Below are 23743 nucleotides of genomic sequence, written 5' to 3'. Positions count from 1 at the left end.
GAATCTCTCCTGTCTGCTCATTCCACATCTTCATGTCTAGCTGAGTTCAGGAAAACCTTTTCTAAATATATTTTGGGAAGAAGAGTTTTGAAAAATACTTTTTTATTTCTTCACACAATGGACATTTACTTATTTATGTTTCGCTCAAAATTATCTATTAATATATTAATAAGCCATTTTTAATAATTTTACTATAGCGGATAGTTTGTTACTTTTGAGTCTGGTGTTTTCTTGAGTAGATGTGTATATTTAGTTAAATATTTTTTACAATATAATACAAAAATTTACTGAAATACTGTATATTAGAATATAATACAAAATATGTCTGACAGGAAGAAGAAGGCTCTCTTACTATGGATGAAAATGGTAACATTACAGAAATCAAACAAGATCTGCTAGTTGTAGAGGAGCCGGCTATAGGCAGATCCGTGCAGCACCTAACGGAGGATGACTTTACGACCTGTGAATCAGCCTGGGAATGTTGCATCGATGATGCCTCAATTGTAGAAGCTGCTGAAGATGCAGAACTAGTGGATGCGGCAGATCGGAGCCTGGAATACTGGAGTGTGGAGGAGATGGATATACCGGATGAACTTTTATTACAAGCAGTCGATGCACATTGCACATTTGATGAAACATGACCAACTTTTTTGGGTGTTACCGTACATAGATGGGTCTTTGCCATAGTGAGGTACAGAATAGTGTCATAAATGAGAAGTATCATCCGCCAATCACAATTGTTATATACTTTGATGAGATGCACTATAAGATTGGCTGTAGTTATGTACTTGCAACTCAAGAAAAATGTTTTTTAATATATACACAGTATATTTTTATAGATGGAAAATATTTCTATATTGTGCACATATAGTGTAACATGAAATCTTGTTGTAAAGGTGCAATGTTATGTTTCAGGAAGTGGTAATATGCTGTTCCGCACTGTTAAGAGTGAATATTTTTCTGCACAGTCAAAACTTTTCATAAGTTGACCATGCATGGATCCTGCAACTAAGAATAGGACTTTGTTCCATTCACAAATCTACCGCCCGGCATGGTGTAGTGTTTCTCCATACTTCGTGTCAGATTGACAATGTGTAAATGGAGTCTGTCAGCACAGAATGACTATCCAAACCAAGTGCTTGGTGGATCCTAGGTGTGGCGAAACATTTAAGTACACCTTAACACCTCCTTGTTTTCCATCTATCTCTGTACTTTTCTGGCTCTATAAAGCCAGAGCTGTCAATGAAAGAAGAGGTGGGTTGAGAAAGAGGTAAAATAAGTAGATAGAAAGGTTTACTGAACTGTTTGGCCATCTCAAGGGTGCACCATGCGCCTGTACTTGGCTTTAACAGTCATTTTGTGCTGATAGACTTTCCTTTTAAAGGCTTTGGCTGGTCTCCTACCAGCACTCACCTAGATGAAGCATAGGCTGCTCAGTGGTCAGTACTTACACAGGAAAAATGAGACGGCGCTGTTCCCCCAGCAAGCTCCAAGCCCCACAGGTGAACTTTTTATTGTGTCTGGACAACCCCTTTAAGTGTAAGTATGCTTCAAAGAAAATATTAGCATGAAAAAATATTGAGCACTCCAATGAAATCTTCATAAACAGTAAGGGATATGCACAGGTCTAAATAAGTAATAATCATACGATTGACTGATTTCTAGGACAGGGGTCATAAGCCATCATAACCCTCTACCCCCTTTCCCCTCAATGCAGGATTGCTATGTGGGGTTTCAATAGTGGTGATCACAAACGTGACCTGCATCTCAATGTCTTAGACTGATGAAAAATGTGTCTGTGCTCCTACAGTGGAATTTACCTGACCAATGTGTGTGATCACCAAAGCCACTGAAGCGTTCAGCTGACGGAAGTTTACAGACAAGGATTTTTGCCATACGCAGTAAATAGCAGATCTCTTAACGAGATGCAACATAATAATTCATCAACAGAATTTTTGTCAAAGCACAATAATAAATGTTCTAAGGCCGATTTCGCATATCGGTTTTCTTTTGTATACGTAAAAAATGGATGGGTTTCTATCAGTTTGTTAGTTTTTAAGCTTTTACGATTATTGTTTCAGCAGTTTTTCTTGTACGCAAAAAAAAAAAATAAAACTGATGAAGGTTTCTGGAGTTTCTCTTAGGAAACAATCAATGAAAAACAGGGACAGTTGTAAGATGCAAATAGGATGCTATCAGTGTGCTGTCTGAGTTTTTTACTGACCCATAAACTTGCATGGGTAATTTTAACTTTCTCCATTTTTGGGGGGTTTTTTTGTAGACAGTCGGTTTGCAAAAAAATGGATATATGAAAAGCCCGAAAGACTATAATGGGTGCGTGTTGTGTCTGTGAAAAACGCAGAACACATACAAGAAGATCAGGGCCTAACAACTGTACGATGATGGTTAAGCAAGTAGCTTATTGCTATGACAAATTGTTCTTTAGAGAAGTTTCTGTATGATTAAATATGTGCTGGCTGGAGGCAACCTGAATTTTTTAATGTAAAGGTATATTCACAATATTATATTATGGATGAAAACAATACTGATGTGTGACGTGTTCAAATTGTGTACCCTCCCTCGCAATCCAGAGAATTTGGGACAGAGGGGGCAAGGAGTGAAGCTGTCCAGAAAAAAATGATACGCTCTGGGCCCTTTATTCCAAAGATACTAACAGTGTTCCACTGTGATGACTGTGGGTGTGGACCTACTGCGCCACTGGCCAGGCTTACCCTGGAGGGGCATATCTAAGTGACTAACTTGTCTTCACTAGAGCCTCTAATGGTGAGGATAGGGTTGGGCTGTTAGGGTAGTCACCAGAGTCACCTGCAGCAGCTGACCAGTGGGTCAAAGGCACAAATACGAGGCACAGAGGGCAAAGACAGATGTCGTCAGACAGTCCAAGGACAGGTTCAAAATACAAAGCCGGGGTCAGGAGCGGAGAGTTCAGCCTAAACAAGCTGGGTCGGTAACAGGAGAGTCAAAACAAAAATGCACCTAGGCAAGGAACTAGTGATGAACTGCAGCTAGAACCTAAGCTCAGGTATGGTGTGGAGGGAGGAGCTGCTTAATATAGCCACTCCTGGCAGGAGATAGGCCAAAGAAGCAAAACTCTGCAGGACTTTAAAACCACTGTGTTCTGCCGAGTCTGGCCATGTCTCTCAATAACTGGGTGGAGACTCTCCAGCAACAGGAGGATGTAGCAGTGGCTGGACGTGTTTGCACAAAGCAGCTCAGTGAGATAGTCTGACACGGGGAGGAGCAGAGCAGTGCACACATTGAGTAGCACAGCGCCTAGAAACCGTGCGAGTCTCCGGCTTGACATCCATCACTAAATTATGGGATTGAATAAAAAATTCTGATCATCTGTTTAAGAAAAAAAATTATCAGATTTCAATGTGGTGGGTAAAAAGTAAATTAAGTTAAACCTTAGTGCCATACTACAAACTTTACATTATATAAAGTAAAGAAATCAAATTCACTAGTGCCTTACAAATGGGTTACTATATGCAGAGGTCCTGACTATATGGCGGTATAGCAGTAAAAGCTCATTGCTTTTGGCTACACAATGGTACATTTAACCCTCAACTGGTGAGGTGGGTTTTTTGTCATGCAACTGGTGATGTGGGGTTTCCTGTACCCCAGTGTTTAGAAATCTCTTATTTTTACAGAAAATGCAAAGATCACGTTTGTTTTAATCGTTTTCTTATTGGCGATTGATTACACGAGTATAACAAATTTTTGACACCCACAAATGGATGGAAGCCAGTGAGACACGTATCCTCATACCAGCATTTTTCAATGAATGGCATCCGAACAAAAATTCCCTGGGGTGTGGCAAACCTCACCTCACCAGTTTGAGGGTTAATAACTCCTGTGATGGTCTGTGTAGAGGTAGTGTTATATAAAATGAGGTCATAAATACAGTTCTTTGGTTAGCATTGAGACAATGCAAGGTATTTCCTTCCCACCACTGCTCGATTCATAATCTAATGCCACCATATGGTTTGTGCGGGTCAGAATCTGCATTAACTCCATTCTGTTTCCATGTTCTTGCAGCAACTTACACAGAGATTGAATGAACCAGGAACCATTAACAGAGTTTCTCCATGCAAAGTACCCTAGAGAAAAAAATAATGGCAAAGATTCTGTTAGTATATTAGAAATCATAGTACTTCTACATTAAAGGGGTACTCTGGATCAGCTCACCTCCACATTGGCACATGAGCCTGGCCAATGAGGTCACGTCTGCAGCTGTCTGTTGTCTGGCCTGTCTTATTCTAATGAACAATACAGGTGTAGAAAACCTTCCGCTCTCAAACTCGACCCACCAAATACTTGTAGATATGACTAAACCTGCCTGACTCACCTCTTGATGTGGAAGTGAGCAGAGTCAGATTACCCCTTTAATTATTGTGAAACTGATTTGAATCAATCACCAAAGCTGCAGGGAAAATATCCAGTAGACCAGTGTTTCTCACTGCACCGCTTACTCAAATAGCATCAAAGCACCCCGAAGGCTCTGATACTAGGGAAGCGTTATTATATGCTGTACGTTTAAAGGGCTGGATGAGCAAAGTATGGGAACATCGATTTGTGTTTGTTGTTTAGCTCATAGAGAACGCATTGTATACATGCAAAAAAAAGAGCATGGACCTCACAAAATCAAATATTGATGTAATACCTCTTGGCAAAAATGTATGTAACTGAACATGAGGTTCTTAGTTTAACATTCTGATCAGACTGTATGAAGCCCACTGCCACGTCACGGCAAACCTCGTAGTGGGTCCCTAACTTTTACTGCCTTAAAGGAGCGGAGTCATGCGCCAACCACCTCTGCAGCGCCAATGCTCCAGCAGGGCGGCGGCCTGGTGCCTCCCAGCACCCATGCTGCAAGACTGAGTCTCCATGACTCCAGACCGCGCCACCCCACAAACACAAAGTCACAGCAACAATGGCCGACACTGCACCAACACCAAATGGAAGAAGCAAAAAAAAAACACTCACCTTCCTCAAGCTCTCAAGTGAGAGCAAAAAAGGCTGGACCCCCTTTGCAGTCTCCTGCTAATTTAAAATCACCTGTGCCAAATGGGAGGAGTGCTGGTCCAAGAAAGGAGAAAGCATATGCACTGCAAAAAAAAGAGCATGGACCGCACCTCCACATACAATCTGATCAGTATGTTAAACTAAGAACCTCATGTTCAGTTATATATATTTTTGCTGAGAGGCATTACATCAATGTATGATTTTTTGGAGGTGCGGTCCATGCTCTTTTTTTTTGCAACGCATTGTATTAATGCTTTTAAAATTATGCAAATAAAAGGGGTTCAAGTCATACATCAGCAATTAGGGATTCTGCTTATTCACCAGGCCATTGTACTTACATGCAACATTTTTGTGACCTTTTTTTTCAAACCATGTCAAGTTTTTTCAAAGCAGAAGTAGTTTTGTGTATTGTCAGTTTCTTTTGTGAAAATGTTGAGCCAACTACAGCCCCCATTCTTATACTCGCCCTCCTGCATCTTCACCTTTTTTTAGCAATGCTCCAGCGCCATCTTGTGACCTCAACTTCTGACATGCTGCAAGTCAGAAGTTATGTCATAATTGCTCAATGCAAACCTACAGTGGTGGCCAAAAGTATTGGCACCCCTGCAATTCTGTCAGATAATACTCAGTTTCTTCCTGAAAATGATTGCAATCACAAATTCTTTGGTATTATCTTCATTTAATTTGCTTGCAAGGAAAAACCACAAAAGAGAATGAAGCAAAAATCAAATCATTGATCATTTCACACAAAACTCCAAAAATGGGCCAGACAAAAGTATTGGCACCCTCAGCCTAATACTTGGTTGCACAACCTTTAGCCAAAATAACTGCGAACAACCGCTTGCGGTAACCATCAATGAGTTTCTTACAATGCTCTGCTGGAATTGTAGACCATTCTTCTTTGGCAAACTGCTCCAGGTCCCTGATATTTGAAGGGTGCCTTCTCCAAACTGCCATTTTGAGATCTCTCCACAGGTGTTTTATGGGATTCAGGTCTGGACTCATTGCTGGCCACCTTAAAAGTCTCCAGTGCTTTCTCTCAAACCATTTTATAGTGCTTTTGGAAGTGTGCCAGCATTGTCCTGCTGGAAGACTCATGACCTCTGAGGGAGACCCAGCTTTCTCACACTGGGCCCTACATTATGCTGCAAAATTTGTTGGTAGTCTTCAGACTTCATAATGCCATGCACACGGTCAAGCAGTCCAGTGCCAGAGGCAGCAAAGCAACCCCAAAACATCAGGGAACCTCCGCCATGTTTGACTGTAGGGACCGTGTTCTTTTCTTTGAATGCCTCTTTTTTTTCCTGTACACTCTATGTTGATGCTTTTTCCCAAAAAGCTCTACTTTTGTCTCATCTGACCAGAGAACATTCTTCGAAAATGAAAGGCTTTCTCAGGTAAGTTTTGGCAAACTCCAGCCTGGCTTTTTTATGTCTTGGGGTAAGAAGTGGGGTCTTCCTGGGTATCCTACCATACAGTCCCTTTTCATTCAGACGCCGACGGATAGTACGGGTTGACACTGTTGCACCCTCGGACTGCAGGGCAGCTTGAACTTGTTTGGATGCTAGTCGAGGTTCTTTATCCACCATCCGCACAATCTTGCGTTGAAATCTCTCGTCAATTTTTCTTTTCCGTCCACATCTAGGGAGGTTAGCCACAGTGCCATGGGCTTTAAACTTCTTGATGACACTGCGCACGGAAGACACAGGAACATTCAGGTCTTTGGAGATGGACTTGTAGCCTTGAGAATGCTCATGCTTCCTCACAATTTGGTTTCTCAAGTCCTCAGACAGTTCTTTGGTCTTCTTTCTTTTCTCCATGCTCAATGTGGTACACACAAGGACACAGGACAGAGGTTGAGTCAACTTTAATCCATGTTAACTGGCTGCAAGTGTGATTTAGTTATTGCCAACACCTGTTAGGTGCCACAGGTAAGTTACAGGTGCTGTTAATTACACGAATTAGAGAAGCATCACATGATTTTTCAAACAGTGCCAATACTTTTGTCCACCCCCTTTTTTAGGTTTGGTGTGGAATTATATCCAATTTGGCTTTAGGACAATTCTTTTTGTGTTTTTTCTTTGAAGACAAATTAAATGAAGATAATACCAAAGAATTTGTGATTGCAATCATTTTCAGGAAGAAACTGAGTATTATCTGACAGAATTGCAGGGGTGCCAATACTTTTGGCCACCACTGTATGTGAGCCAGAATGGTGCTCTCATTGACTTGTGTTAAGCAGTGACCTCCGGCTCTCTCCATGAAAAATGAAGCGATCCGGTAGGTCACAAACTACCGAGACGGACTGGAGTGGTGGCAATAGAAGGGGAAGACGGCGGCAGGAAAGTATAGGAGTAGATTTAGGGACCTTAGGTGAAAAGCACCACTTCAGTGGTAAAATAAAAAACACTGGAGTGGGTGCTTTGATGCAGATGGTGACTTGTAAAAAAATGGCCTGCTGTTTAAATCAGGTTTTTGTAATGGATTTCCTTTAGGAAAGTGAATTAGCTGAACAATGTGCTCTTTTTTGCCTCAAGAGGCTACTAAGAAAAGTAGAATATTTTATTTTGGATCCTTATCACAAATAATTACTCTAAGAACAAAAGAGGTCCTTTGGGTTTATCATGAAGGTAGGGTGATTCCCCATTGGTATAGGCTGCCCTTGCAATGGAGAGCAAAGATGACCAATCAATGTTTGAAACGGAATGTATCACCTATATTTTCATTTTCTTTACTTTTATTTCAATTTCTTAATTTTTTTTATTACATTTTCCGTACATTTTTGGCGGCCAGCCACCATGTCTAAAGCTGCTGTTAACAGCAGTCATTGAAATGGCTTAGAGAAGTTAGATGGACCACAGGAAACAATCATCTGTATATGTTCATTGATTTCTATGGGAGAGTTTTCTGGGCGTGTTGTTTAACCTTTGCATAGGTTACTATGAAGGAAGGGGAGGAAATGAGCTTTCATATCACATATTGGAAATTGTGAGATCCTACACTGTGTGCAGAATTATTAGGCAAGTTGTATTTTAGAGGATTATTTTTATTATTTATCAACAACTATGTTCTCAATCAACCCAAAAGACTCAAATATCCAAGCTTAATATTTTTTGAAGTTGGAGTGTTTTTTTTTTTAGATTTGGCTATCTTAGGAGGATATCTGTTTGTGCAGGTAACTTACTGTGCAGAATTATTAGGCAACTTAATAAAAACCAAATATAATCCCATCTCACTTGTTTATTTTCACCAGGTAAACCAATATCAGTGCACAAAATGTAGAAATAAACATTTCTGACATGCAAAAACAAAAACCAAAAAAATTAGTGATAGCCACCTTTTTTTATGATGACACTCAACAGCCTTCCATCCATAGATTCTGTCAGTTGCTTGATCTGTTTTCGATCAACATTGCGTGCAGCAGCCTCCCAGACAATGTTCCGAGAGGTGTACTGTTTTCCCTCCCTGTAGATCTCACATTTTATGATGGACCACAGGTTCTCTATGGGGTTCAGATCAGGTGAACAAGGGGGCCATGTCATTATTTTTTCTTCTTTTAGACCTTTACTGGCCAGCCACGCTGTGGAGTAGTTGGATGCATGTGATGGAGCATTGTCCTGCATGAAAATCATGTTTTTCTTGAACGATACCGACTTCTTCCTGTACCACTGCTTGAAGAAGTTGTCTTCCAGAAACTGGCAGTAGGTCTGGGAGTTGAGCTTCACTCCATCCTCAACCCGAAAAGGTCCCACAAGTTCATCTTTGATGATACCAGCCCATACCAGTACCCCACCTCCACCTTGCTGGCGTCTGAGTAGGAGTGGAGCTCTCTGCCCTTTACTGATCCAGCCTCTTGCCCATCCATCTGGCCCGTCAAGAGTCACTCATTTCATCAGTCCATAAAACCTTTGAAAAATCAGTCTTAAGATATTTCTTGGCCAATTCTTGATGTTTTATCTTATGTTTCTTGTTAAAAGGTGGTCGTTTTTCAGCCTTTCTTACCTTGGCCATGTCCCTGAGTATCACACACCTTGTGCTTTTTGATACTCCAGTAACGTTGCAGCTCTGAAATATGGCAAAACTGGTGGCGAATGGCATCTTGGCAGCTTCGCGCTTGATTTTCCTCAATTCATGGGCAGTTATTTTGCGCCTTTTTTGGCCAACACGCTTCTTGCGACCCTGTTGGCTATTTGCCATGAAACGCTTGATTGTTCGGTGATCACGCTTCAAAAGTTTGGAAATTTCAAGACTGCTGCATCCCTCTGCAAGACATCTCACAATTTTGGACTTTTCAGAGCCCGTCAAATCTCTCTTCTGACCCATTTTGCCAAAGGAAAGGAAGTTGCGTAATAATTAAGCACACCTTATATAGGGTGTTGATGTCATTAGTCAACACCCCTCCTCATTACAGAGATGCACATCCCCAGATTTACTTAATTGGTAGTTGGCTCTCAAGCCTATGCAGCTTGGAGTAGGACAGCATGTATAAAAAGTATCATGTGATCAAAATACGCATTTGCCTAATAATTCTGCACACAGTGTATGTTTTCTATCTATAGATGTTTCCTTGCACTGTAATGTTGCATCTGATACTGATAAGTTCTGAAAAATGATCTCTATAGAATAGAAAGAATCAAACTGTGTTTTGTTTTGTTTTTTAATTGCCCAAAAAATAGGCATAAGGTAATTTCCTGATAAGATCTGAAGCAGTAGAGGGGGAGTAACAAAAGACATTGTTATAGTGGACCTATACTTCATGGAATATCAAATTGCAACACACGGAACATTCTGGACATTGGCAGAATCATGACCAATATGTCTTACCTGGCGGTGTGGAATATGCATATAACATATCTTCCTCTCTTAAAATTTGTGGAGATAAACTGTGGACAGTGTCAGATATTCCATCAGTTTTTGTTCCAAAATCCCATTCTTCCCCTCTACAAGCCTGAATAATTGAAATTAGAATTTTTTTTATCAAAACATATTAAAACAAATGAAATTATTTTCTTTGGTGTATATCTTAAGTGTAATATCGTAGTACAGTGAGAGCATGACAGACAAGGTAACCTAATTTGATTGGTGATACAGTGTTCAAAACTGTAATACCACCAACTATATTATACACCAAATTAGTTTATTTTCTCACATGCAAGGTTTTTCCAATGTTTTCTTTCCCAACCTTTTGTTTTTTTTATGTAATTGTGGACAAAATTGTGGTGCCATGTTTTTTTGTAATTTTTTGGTATATAAAAAGATATATCTGCTACATTTTAGATGAAAATGCAACGGTTTTAAAATAAAGCCAACTGGCAGTTCTCAGAATGGCCATTGCTGAACATTACTCCGAGCAGACGCCACTCATGGTTTTGGAGCATCTGCAGACTGCCTGGACTAAGTTTACACTATTACACAGTGTAAGTAAATGTGCCACATTGAGTTTTCCTCTAAAAGCATGGAAATCTAGGAGAGAGCTCAGACTTTGACCATTCTCGCGGGGCAGAATTTTGCTTCAGTATTTGTAAGGTAAATGCTATATTTCCATATTTTTGTAACTACTTTTGTCGTTGACTTACAGATGGTAGTGAAAAATACTGCCTTATGAAAGTGGCCTTTGATTGCATCCAATAAGGAAATTCTGTATTTTGATTGATAATCCATATATGAATATAATCATTTAATCGTTGCTTTAAAGATTACTGACGTGAAGCGTAGAGATTTGTATTTGATATCATTGCAGCTTTTTAATTAACAGCAGGACTACAGCTCTTCCTGCAATATTCAAGGAGTAAAATGTAAACGTTTTGTATTGTGACGGGTACAAATACCCAGTACAATTTGCAGGGATAGGATCACAAAATCTATCTGTTCCCTGTCACACAGTGTCGCTGTGTCTTTCTATCATGCTCCTATAGTAAACTGTCCTTGAACCGTCAGGCCAATTCTGCTATAATCACACTCAAAGGAGCGACTCTTAACTATCTCCTTCCAGTTTGACAGCTGATCACGTGTAAGATTTCCAGAGCGGGGAGGAGGTCAGCAAGTTGCTGAATCATCAGTCACGTGTGCTAGTTGAACAAGATTTTTTTTTTTTTTTACTTATGTAACACTTGGAAATTTTGCTAGTCCAGCAAAAGACAGCATAATTGCATATCTCACTTCTGCGGTTTACTTTGTCATTTGCTTCTGTTTTTACCTAGCCATAGTTACTTATGATGAACATACACACCATATTTATTAGTTACCTGGATAAAAAATAACTTTGGTTTCCCAGCAAGGCTCTTGCAACTACTTTTACTGAAAAACTTAACCAACCACTTCAGTGTGAAAATCTTATCGCGTGCATATATACCATCTTCATTTCCATGGCTCAGTATAGCACATACAAAGCAACTTCTTTCACTGTGGTCCTCGGCAGCAACTAGGACAAACAGAACACACAATAGAAAACAATGTTCTAGTTTATGCCTATGAATTACAAAAATGTACATCTGCACCACATGTAATATTACCCCTCCTGTGAGCGGATAAGCTGCTGCCAGCTAATTCTGTTTACTCTCTTCTCCCTCGTAAAGAACAGCGTCCCACTGTTTGAGAGAGTGAGTGGTCAATGACCACTATACAGTAAATATGCTTGCCCTCATCAGATTGCAGTCTAACAAGATTGAACACTGTTGAGGACCAGCATGAGAATGTGCCTGGAAATTCCTGCTTCTATTATGTGATTTTCCCTGTTGTGGACAACCCCCTTAAATAAGAAAGTTGGTAATCTGGTGTAGAAATCCACCCAAGAGGACTTGGCTCCTGAGCTAAATGGAAGTACTTTACAACAGATAGCTAGTGTTCTAGGTTTCTTCCAATGCAATGTTTTCCAGGTTCAACATACTGAATGTAATTTGCCTAACTTGTTTACATTCTTATCTCATTGATAAGAGACAGGAAGAAGTTACATACAACTGGTCCTGAACCTCCTACATAAACCCATGAATTGGCAAACAGTTGGTGCCAGTAATAAAACTGGTAAGCCTTAGGGCCCCATACACAATAGAAAGCTGTCAGCTGATCATTTGGCCAGCAGCGTCCTCAATGTATACAAGACCTTGTTCTCCTATGCACTATTGTCTCCTCTGCGAGAGAGCCACTGACAGATTCCGCGGGCCACAGATTATCTCGCTGGGAACAAAAGGATCATTTGTCCGAAATCTGACATACCATATTTTGCTTTATTTTTATCTGTCGGGGAAGAATCCAGAGGCCCCTATACACATTAGACTGCCAAGCTTGCTAATATCGGCATGTTCAGCTGACATTAATCTAATGTGTATGAGGGCTTCAATCATGTAATATGATCAATCAGGAACTGGTAAAAATGTTTCAGATGGGGAACACGTTGATCAGAGACTTAACTCCAGAGAGTGTGCCCCTTATCAGGAAATATTCTTCAAGCATGATGTAAGCTTCTCGTGTCAGTGATCAAAATATATATATGTAAATGCAGCCTTTGTCAACTTGTTAATAAAAGTTTAATACGCATAAAGGAGGCAGAGTTTGGCGCAACTTGCAGTCATTGCCTAAAGTGTTGGCACCCTTGAAATCGTTCCAGAAAATTATTGCAATTACACATGTTTTGTTATACATATGTTTATTTACTTTGTGTGTATTGGAGCAACACAAAAAAAAACAGACAAAAAGGCAAATTGGACATAATTTCACACAAACCCCCCCCAAAATGGGCCGGAGAAAATTGTTGGCACCTTTCCAAATTTGTGGGTAAAAAACTTTGTTTCAAGCATGTGATGCTCGATCAAACTCACCTGTGGCAAGTAATAGGTGTGGGGAATATGAAAATCACAACTTAAACCAGATAAAAAGAGGAGAAGCATGAATAGCAGAACGAGAAGAGAACTGTCTAGGAATGTGAGAGCCAAAATTGTTGAACAATGTCAACAATCTCAATGTTACAAATCCATCTCCAGAGATATTGATGTTCCTTTGTCCACAATGCTCAAGGTAATCAAGAAGTTTACAACCCATGGCACTGTAGCTAATCCCCCTGGATGTGGACGACAGAGAAAAATTGAAAGGTTGCAACACAGAATAGTCCGGATGGTGGATAAGTAGCCCCAATCAAGTTTCAAAGAAATTCAAGCTGTCCAGCAGGCTCAGGCTGCATCAGTGTCAGCGTGCACTGTCTTGACATTTGAATGAAATGAAACGCTATGGCAGGAGACTCAGGAGGACCCCTCTGCTGACAGAGACATAAAAAAGCTAGACTGCAGTTTGCCAAAATGTACATGAGTAACCCAAAATCCTACTGGGAAAGCGTCTTGTGTACAGATGAGACCAAAATAGAGCTTTTGGTAAAGTACATAATTCTACTGTTTACAGAAAACAGAATGAGGCCAGCAAAGAAAAGAACACAGTACCTACTGTCAAATATGGTGGAGGTTCAAACATGTTTTGGGGTTGTTCTGCTGCCTTTGGCACCAGTTGCCTTGACTTTGTGCAAGGCATCATGATATCTGAAGATTACTGCCCCTGCTGTATGGTACTGTATGCCCTCTAGATGATAAAACAAACCTCTAGAATATATTAATGCCCTGTGCAAGTGCCCTAAAAAACAGAGCCCACATTTTGCCCCTAGAAAGTAATAATGCCCTCTGTGTGCCCCTTTGACAGTCATAATAACCTGAGTTCCCCTATGGCTATGTGCCCACGATGCAGAAATGCTCCTGATTTTTCCTGAGCGTTTCAGCATCTCCCTGGCAGAAAAAAACACATGCGGATTGTACATGCGGATTGTACATGCGTTTTTCCTGCCAGGGACATGCGGATGTGAAGTGTTCTTCACATGCATTTCCGCATGCGGGTTGACAAGCGCTTTCCAAGCGATTTTAGCATCACTTGGAAAGTGCTTGTCAACTTAGTCACACTATATAAATCCATGCAAACGGCATGGATTTATATAGTGTGACCCCAAAGAATGGTTAAAAGCAAAAAAATAAATCTATACTTACCTTCCGATGGCCCCCGGAGTCTTGCTTCGCTCCGTCCTGGCTGCCGGCAGATCGCGGTACACTGAAGGACCTGCCGTCACATGACTATGATGTCAGCGCAGATCCTTCAGTCCATCGCGAGCTGCCGGCATGGGAGGACGAGAGCAGCGGGGACCATCAGAAGGTAAATATAACATTTATTTTTTATTTTATTCTTTTTTTCACAGGTTCTATGGTACCCGGGTCCGGAGGAGAGTCTCCTGTCCTCCACACCCAGGTACCATCCGCACATTGGAATGCGCATCTACATATGCAGTGATGCGGAATCCAAGCGTTCCAATGCAAGTCAATGGCGGCAAAAACTCAGTGCTTCCGCAAAATTAATGGACATGCTGCGTTTTTTTCCACAATGATAATCCGCAGTGGAAATTTCCGCAGCATATGCACAGCACATGCGGATTATCATTGGGGAACATGGCAGGCCTTTTACCATGCGTTTTTTAAGCGTTTCTTCAGCGTTTTTGCCGCTGCGGAAACGCTTAAAAAACACATCGTGGGCACACAGCCTATAACAATAAGTGCCCAGTTAACATTTAATAATGTCCCGAGTCTCCCCCCTGTACAACTCCCCTTTACACAGTATGATGCATTCCTATACACAGTATAATGCCCCCTCACTGCATAGTACCCCCCACATAGTATACTGACCCCTTACTAGCCCCCAAACTGATGGCTCCAACACTGTACAAAGACCCCACATTAGCTCCCACACTGTATGATGGCCCCCTCACCGTATGATAGCCCTCACTGTAATCCCTTCACTGGATGATGCCCCCCTAAATAGCCTCCATATAGTATAATGCATCCCATAGTCCCCCCTATAATATAATGAACTCCCCCATAGGCCTGTATATAGGTATAATGCACACCCCATGGGTCTCTATATAGTATAATGCACTTCCCATAGTCCTCCATATAGTACAATGCACTCCCCATAGGCCTCCATATAGTATAATGGACTCCCCATAGGCCTCCGTATAGTATAATTGTGACGGGTAGATACTGTCTATGATGCTGTTAAGCATCCAGCAACTAGAGGGGCTAACAGGGTGCAGCTTAGGGGAGTGATCATGCATGTCCCAGTTGGACTGTGTAGTGTCAGTGCTGAGCTGGAGAGCGAGCTTAAAGGATACAGACCTCTTCACCATGCTGATGAGGGCCCTGGAACTCTCTTACTGCGACTGCCTGCTAGTTGCTAGAAGTATCTGCACTAGAAAGAAGTTGAAGCAGGAGTTAACTGTTTTTAAGCAGAAGAAGGGATTGAACACCAGGTCTAAGGACTGGACTCATCCTTCCGTTCTACCCCCCCCCCATACCTCACTGCATTCCAAGGTAAAGTATGTGGCACTGTGGACAGGGACCGCTGATGGATTCACTGAGTAGTGGGACTAAAGTGACTGTGATCATGGGTGCACTGAGCTGTGACACAAGAAGAGACTGAATTAATGTGCCTTTGTGAAGAAGCTGTTACTGTTTATGAAGCATGTTGCTTTAAGAGGCTTGATCTGTACTGGGCGTGCTGTGACATTAAATTCTACTGTTCACCTGTTCATGAGGACTCAGTCAAGTGTGTCTGCGCCAGCAAGTGAATACATCTTGTGCCTGAGGAAACTGCAATGTATGGTCGCCCTGAGTAACTGTTCCCCCAGGATTCCAAAGAATTCATGAAACCTGTCTTGCCCCCATCTAAACCTAGCGGCGTGCATGTAACATAATGCACTCTCAATAGGCCTCTATATATTATAACCCGCTCCCCATAGCCCTCTATATAGTATAATGCACTCCCCATAGGCCTCTATATAGTATAATGCACTCCCCATAGGCCTCTATATAGTATAATGCACTCCCCATAGGCATAGGCCTCCATATAGTATAATGCACTCCCTATAGGGCTCTATATAGTATAGCGCACTCCCCATAGGCCTCTATATAGTATAGTGCTCTCACCATAGGCCTCTATAGTATAATGCACTCCCCATAGGCTTCTATATAGTGTAATGTACTGACGTCATCTTGCCCATTGCCAGTGTCTGCAACAGTGACGTCAGACACAGAGGGAGAATGATGGGAAAGGGAGGGTGACGCTCCTCTCGTCATTGCTTTCAACTGCATCGGCATCCAGCCGATACAGTTGAACTTGCGATGAAGGGTGGGTGGGGCCCGGTGCTGGCATGGGCCCCATAGCAGCCGGGTAGCAGTGCAAAGAGATAGTCTCCCTGCTCTGCCACAGAGTTAACTGTATGGGCGCTCTGCCCCCACCCCCACCTCGGTAGTTACGCTACCGATTGTTCCAATGCACAAAAAGGAATGTTATAACTTGTGGAAAGCGGAAAAAAATTGCTTGATAAGAAAGGGCTTAAATTCTTCATACTAATTTTAATATTTTTTTTTTACATCATTACTGGTGATATATATATAATCAGTAGGAAGTAAATACAATAGTTATTACTTATGAATGTAATGCAACCTAAACCAAAATCATCATTTACCTTTCTCCAGAACGGTCTCTATTTCTGCGTAGGTTAAATTTTCTTCAGTTCTTACTTGAAATCCTATTTTCTTAAAGGTTTCTTTTAAAGTGGTTTTGTCTTTTTCGGTGCCTTTACGCCTTTGAAAACCTTATAAATGAGCAAATACAACTGATTTTTATGCAATCTTATCTTTTATTTTTTGGGGCACTATTTCTGAGGCCTCATTCAAATACCTATATTATCCTTGATTTTCGTGGCTAGAACATGAACCCTTCATAGCCCATGGCAGGGAGGGGGAATATTTTTTCTGCCAAGGGCCATTTGGATATTTATACCATCCTTCGGGGGCCGTACAAATTGTGCACTAACTGCCCACAAAGTACGTCCTGACGCTGGCACTGGTGTCCTAACGTAATCTTTCATTGCACGCACCTTAGCGTTCAGTAGTGAACACTGCATATGCATTGCATGCTCACAGAACAAGAAGAAATTAATGGGCTGGCGGCCGGCAAAAGAAAGCACTGCTGTCCCCAGGAATCTGTCCGTGGGCTAGATAAAAGGTCATAGAGGGCCGTAAATGGCCCCCGGACCTGAGGTTTCCCACCCCTGGTTTATGGTGTTGTTCACATTTATGTGTTTTTTTTTTTGCGAATCTTGATGTCATGCTGACTGACAGCCGGCTCCCTGCTGCCTAACTGCAGGAGCCAATTGTCAATCAGCACGATGCCAGCAGTCACGCCATGTCGACAGAGCAGCCCGGAAGAAGAGCTGCTCTGTTGACATGAACCAGCAGAATTGTTGGTAGAAGCGGTTCGAAACCGATCTGATTCAGCACCAGGTATAACAGTCTAGTAAGATAGCAACTACCTGACTATCAGTTCATAGGCCCATAGTAAAAAATAAATAAATAAATCAAACATTCTAGGATAATATTTTAATGCATGAAGAATTGCACTACTAGAACATTTAGCATTTAAAATCAATGGCAAGTTAATCCAAGAAGTATTTGAAGCATTTTAATTTGGATTTTGGAGCAGAATCAGCTCCAAAATGCTCTTAAAAATAAATCTCTGTGACCATACATCTAAGTCATAGGTTTTGAGAAGACAAGACAATTGACATTTGTGGTATGAAGCCAATGGGTCCCCAATTACATTGATTGTTCTACAGAAGTAAATTGGTGATAATTTGACGGGCCAATAAGTTATTAACTAGCAGAAATTGCTGAAAACCCTACTTTGTGGCACCAAGGTTGTCTAATAACAATCTGCTCAGTGTGGGATGTACCTATGTGACCTCTGCTGATCCCTTAAAAAGGGTCAAATAAGTTTCTAGCAATTCTCCTGCAATATCTGTACAAGGAGATGCAAGACAGCACAACTGTGGTGAAAACCGCTGTATTGTAGTTCCCTGCATGGTGAGAGACTAGAACCATCACAGTACAGGGAAAATCCATGAAAGCCACAAGCCTTGTTAGTGCTACAGGCCATTCATATTGAGGACTGTAGTGGTCATGAGGGTCAGACCCCACCAATTGGCAACATATGCCAGTGATTTGTCATTATTTTCTATAGAAAAAAAAACATTAAAAATCACATGTGAAATTCAGGAGGATGTCAGTTGAAATATACAGTGGTGCTTGAAAGTTTATGAATCCTTTAGAATTTTCCATATTTATGCATACATTTGACATAAAACTACATCAGATTTTCAGACGTCCTAAAAGTAGTTTAAAATAAATTAAACAAATGAGTGAAAAGTATTAAACTTTGTCATATTTTGAGGGAAACAATCTTTAGGATTGGCAGATAATATGAACGAGAGATTAATCTGGTGTTTCCAATCAATGGATTAAAAATCAGGTATGAGTGGGTGTTTTGTTAAAGTCTCATCTTCACAATATGTTTGTGGAAGTGTAACATGGCACAAACAAAGGAGATATTTGTGGAGCTCAGAAGATTTGTTGACATTTGTCAGACTGGAAAATGTTACAAATTTAAGACCATTATTTCCTCCCCAGGAGTGGTCAACCAAAAATGATCACTTCCAAGAGCAAGGCAATAGTCTGCAAATTTACAAAGGAACCCAAGGTAACAGTTTAGCAACTAAAGGCCTCGCTCACATTAGTTAAAGTTAATGTTTGTGAGTCCACCATCAGGAGGACACTGAACAAAAAGGGTCTGAATGGCAAGATTGCAAGGAGAAAGCCACTGCTTTCCCAAACAACAACAACAATGCTGCCTATCTGCAGTTTGCTAAATATAACCTGAACAAGCCAGAAGACTATTACAGCAATGTTTTGTGGATAAATTAGACCAAAATAGAGTTTAATTTTGTTTAAATGGGAAGCATTGCTTGGAGAAAAAAAACCTTATACCATCTGTGAAACACAGCAGTGGTAGTATCAAGGTTTGGATCTGTTTTGCTGCTCCTGGGTCAGCATGGCTTACCATCATTGATGGAACCATCATTTCTGAATTTTATCAGCAAATTCTACAGGAAGGTGCTGGATTAATCAATAATTAGTGGCAACATTTAGCTGCAGTTATTGCTGTACAAAGAGATCATCCCAGATACTGAAATTAAAGGTGCATATATTTTTGTCACACACAGTCATTTGATAATTGTCCTCAATAAAAAATATGACAAAGTCTAATATTTTTCACTGGTTTGATTTGTTTCTCTTCATCTACATTTAGGATTTGTGTGAAAATCTGATGTACTTTTAAGTCATATTTATGTGCAAATATGGACAATTCTGAGGGGTTCACAAACCTTTTAAGCACCATTGTATGTAGACAATAACCTTTTTATACTATACAATATATCTTACATAACTAAAATCACCTTGGATGTCAAAGTGCTCCATGTCAAATATTAAACAAAGGCTCTTTTCAGGATAGTCCATCTTGTAGTAATTATGGCTTTCATCAGTCAGAATTGTTGGTCTAGCATCTTCTTCATTATGTCTGCCCAAAACCAAAGGCAAGACTACAGAATTATACATATATTGTGATAGGTTAGGTGCACAAGTCAACTAATGTATCAGATCTGTAATCTTGGATCCATGCAAAAATCTTTTTTTTTTTTTTTTCCTTTTGATTCACTAGGCTCGGTGCCTACATGTTTTAAATATCATTCGCGCATGAATATTTTCGTTCTCCTACATGGCCAAATCAGGCCCGCACGGTGGTTTTATTTGGCCCGTGACACCAGAACCACCACCCCTATGTGGGGCCCTTTATTTTGTATGGAAGACTACGTGGGGCCCATTATTCTGTATGGAGGACTATGTGGAGCCCATTATTCTGTATGGAGGACTGTGGGGCCCATTATTCTGTATGGATCAATCATAGAATGGTAGAGTTGGAAGGGACCTCCTGGGTCATCTGTTCCAACCCCCTGCTCAAAGCAGGATTCACTAAATCATCCCAGACAGATATCTGTCCAGCCTCTGTTTGATGACTTTGTGGGGCCCATTATACAGTATGGAGGACTATGTGGGGCCCATTATTCTGAATAGAGGACTATGTGGGGCCATTATTCTGTATGGAGAACTATGTGGGCCCATTATTTTGCATGGAGGACTGTGTGGCCCATTATCCTGTATACTGGTTGGCCCGTGACTTTGTCCAAGTTTTTCATTTTGGCCCTCTGTGTGTTTTGACATCCCTGTTCTAAGGTATTCAATATATAGTATGTTTTCCACCAATTCTCTTAAAATAATGCAATAACTTGTTCAAAACCGCCAATCTTTTAAAGATCTCAGTCAAAAATCTCATGGACATGGAGATTGGTTATCATTGATCTTGATTGATTCTATCATTTTATGGGTCATCACTGATCTGTTTCTTCATCTCGACAGTTAAAACACTGATTGTAATTCTATCTATACAAGTTACATACTTCTGCAGCCTTACAGTTGTGTCCGTGTATTATTATAGAGATTAATAGGAAGAGTGACATGATACTTACACAAAATGCACTTGCGCTTCCATTACTGTTTGCAGGCTCCAGCTATTTTGTTTCCACTCCTTTATTGGTAGGTTCAACTTCTCAAAAACAGGGATTTATGGATAAGTATTATGGAGTCCTAAAAAAACTATTGCAAAATAGTGGTCACACTTTCAGAAAATTACTTTAGTGCCCAATTCAACATGAAAGAAAAGTAACGGTTGTTATTTTTTATGCCAGTGCTTAGATCTGCCACCCTCTTAATATAGTGCTAACGTTACATTGTTATGTCCTAGGCTGTATATTCTTATTGGTTGCTATTTGTAACCATTGCCCTGTTGCAATTGACTCGCCCCCTGGGCCGAGGGGCACCCGGAACCGGGCTTCTGGGGGTTGTAGTATCCGTGGCGGTGACCCGGTCCCGTGGCTCAGGGTGGTCAGGCCAATGGCGGTATTTTGTGGGTTTTAAGTTAATTGTCCGACTACGCCACCCGTGGATTGCGGTCAGCGCGGACCGCCGCTGCAAGGCAGACCGCTGGGGCTGATGGTGTGTGCAGCTGAGGTAGTGTGACTCCCCACGGGAAGAGTGGAGCCCCAGGGCAGTGTAGTTGATGGTGATAGTGCTGGGACTCCCGTGCACTAGTAGTGCTGGTGCGGCGATGAAGCAGGAACGACTCAGAGTCTTTGCAGTGCAGTTCAGGGTCTTTACTGGTGATGTTAAGGCAGACCCTCCCGGGAGTACTGGCTAACATAAGGGGCCTGGTCAGTCTGCGAGCAAACAGGAGTTCCCCTGGCCAGGTGGAGTTGTAGGCCTCCCCGTCTATCTGCACTCTTTCTGGCTACCTTGCTGTAAGCGGGTAGAAGTAGCCCACGTCCCTGAGTATACCGTGTGGTGCTCACCCGTATGGCTGGTGACTTGGGGCCTTCTGTTAGCCTCCGCTCCTGGATGGCGGTGCTGGTCCCTTCCTTGTGACTGAGCCTCCGGGCTTCTATGGCCAGAGGACCTGGAATCCCCTGCCGGCTGGTTTCTGCTGCTGGGTGAATATCAGTCCCCACAGCCTCGGACTCCTGTGTCCGGTTCCTAGATTCTTCTGCCAGGGCGAGCTATATCTCTGCTTAGCTTCCAACCCCTGGTCTTCTGCTCCTAGCTCCTACAGAGCTCCTGCTGTAACTTTCCCTCTCCAGGCTCTGACTCAACTAATCCCGCCCCAGACCCAGTTTATAAGGGCAGATTCCTCCCCTCCCAGGTCTGGGCGGGCGGTGTTGCATGCTTAGGGCTTCTGACCAGAGAAACCTCCCACTTGCTCTCAGACGTAATATTCCTATTACTGTGGCAACCAGACCCCTGGAGAGCCACACAATGAAATTACCACCTGGTTAACCAAGTTAACTCACTGTTATGCAAATTCCATCATATTGTTATATCATGTAATATTATGCAGTTCTATAATGTGCCTTGTGCCCCTCTGATAATTAGAGATATTATAGCAATTCATTAGGCGCGTCTGTTACCCAAGATGCACCGATACCAGAAATGTAAACAGTCGGGGACTGGCGTACATCTCTGGAGTAAGTTACATCACTTTAGTGACGTAGCTTATGATTAATTTGACTGGCAGCCGTGACCAAACCCCATACATGTCTAACCCGTCCATATTGTCATAGCTGGCTGGGACTGACGTGTAGACGCCAATAGTCGGTAATATTGTACACAACTTCCGTGTTACGCACAAAACTATTGGGACTTTATTAAGGTGTTTACACCAGATTTTGGCGTAAACATCTGAACAAATTGCCCCCATAATATTTATACATGAGTCCTGTGATTATTGTCCAGCAATGCTATATTAATGAGTCCAATTTTATTATTTGGCCAATTCTCTGGAAAGTGAAACCATGGTGTCAAATTTCAAATTTGTGTTAGAGATTGAATTTTCATTCTTTTTAGAAAGAACACACTCTAAATTAATGGAAAAAACTATAGCCACATAAATATTGAGCAGATTGTCTTAGAATTCGCTTTGTAAACTTGAATGTTTCTTAATAGGAAAAAAACACACAAAAGTATCTTATTTTGAAACAAGTTCCACCCAATAACTATCAGTTGCATTTAACTCTATTTATTTATGATGAAAGACACATCAGTTCACTACAAATTGCACACATGAAAGAATGGGTAGTTGCATTCTTGAACATTTGAGACTATACTTTAAATTCCACATTTCATTGTCCCGTGCATCACGCAAAATCTTCATTTTTTCTTCTTGTGCAAATAAAAAGTACATACATATTATTAAATATTGAAATACACTTTCAAAACAGAGTAATAACTAAGATAATATAATTGAAATAATTCCCATACGGTCCACTGAGAAACAAAAAACAATATATCATGTGTCCCGTGCATCACGGCTCAAAGCACATTATCTTCAAACTTGTACTGTCCTCTTGAGTTCACCAGGACTGGAGTTGTTGTTTTCTTTAGAATTTGTCCTACTGAGTAAAGTAACTTATCAGCCTTCACTGGCCATTTCCAGTAGGTAGTTTTACCTGCTTGTACCATGATGGATATCTCATATTCATTCTCTACTCTTCCCGTTATTTCACCAGGATAGAGTTTCCCATCATACTTGACTATGACCCAGTCACCTGTTGTATAGCAGGCTGAACTACAGTAGCTGCATTAATTTCTACTCCAGGGCTAAGAGCATTCTTAAAAGCAAGCAAACATTTATTTGGAGAAGCTTTAAATATATGCATGGACTTAATCCCTGGAATTGGAACACTTTTCCAATTTCTGTCTCTGGAAATGTCTCGGTCATTTATTAAGAGAACTCTTGTCTTTGGCATTAGTTCTTTTACTAATTTTGAAAAGTCTGAAGCATTTTGCACAATTGGTGCTGATGCAGATTTACTCATAACATGACTGCGAACGAGAGATTTGGCTCGGCCACCAACGCCATCTACTATCCCCTTCCCGTGAGCTGTAGCAAAATACTTCCACGCGAATGGCTTTCTGTACTTAAAGCCTAATTCTTCTAAAAACTCAGTCATGAATCTGTTTTTGAATTCTGAAGATGGGCCATCAGACCATATGACCTTATCAATGTCTGGAATAGCATCTGGTTTCGGTTCAACAATATCATACAGTGCACTGATGAAGCAAGCAACAGTATTTTGCTCTTTATATTTTGTATCTGAACATATAAGATATGT

The 23743-nt window shown here is 41.2% G+C and overlaps 2 protein-coding genes across 3 annotated transcripts in view; one reads left to right on the top strand and one right to left on the bottom strand.

Annotated features, from left to right (window-relative positions):
* Nucleotides 1-3260, top strand: part of PRIMPOL (primase and DNA directed polymerase) — a 90041-nt gene extending 86781 nt beyond the window's left edge. The window contains exon 13 of the mRNA XM_073642663.1: nucleotides 333-3260. Within this exon, the coding sequence (XP_073498764.1) occupies nucleotides 333-641 (309 nt within the window). The 3' untranslated portion in view covers nucleotides 642-3260. The remainder of the gene's footprint in view (nucleotides 1-332) is intronic.
* Nucleotides 86-23743, bottom strand: part of LOC141156499 (caspase-3-like) — a 31228-nt gene continuing 7570 nt past the window's right edge. The window contains exons 2-7 of one of the 2 annotated variants that reach the window (XM_073642699.1): nucleotides 20549-20675; nucleotides 19421-19542; nucleotides 16592-16720; nucleotides 11292-11467; nucleotides 9871-9994; nucleotides 86-4121 (exon numbers count right to left, since the gene is read on the bottom strand). In XM_073642699.1, coding sequence (XP_073498800.1) covers nucleotides 3916-4121; nucleotides 9871-9994; nucleotides 11292-11467; nucleotides 16592-16720; nucleotides 19421-19542; nucleotides 20549-20571 — 780 coding nt within the window. In that variant the 5' untranslated portion in view covers nucleotides 20572-20675 and the 3' untranslated portion in view covers nucleotides 86-3915. The remainder of the gene's footprint in view (nucleotides 4122-9870; nucleotides 9995-11291; nucleotides 11468-16591; nucleotides 16721-19420; nucleotides 19543-20548; nucleotides 20676-23743) is intronic. The other variant, XM_073642706.1, reaches the window with a different exon arrangement.

Source organism: Phyllobates terribilis, unplaced genomic scaffold, assembly GCF_046119375.1.
Source record: "Phyllobates terribilis strain yellow unplaced genomic scaffold, ASM4611937v1 Scaffold_1__5_contigs__length_1240528914, whole genome shotgun sequence".
In the NCBI taxonomy this organism is placed as follows: Eukaryota; Metazoa; Chordata; class Amphibia; order Anura; family Dendrobatidae; genus Phyllobates; species Phyllobates terribilis.
This window is presented reverse-complemented; position numbering and strand designations above follow the sequence as displayed.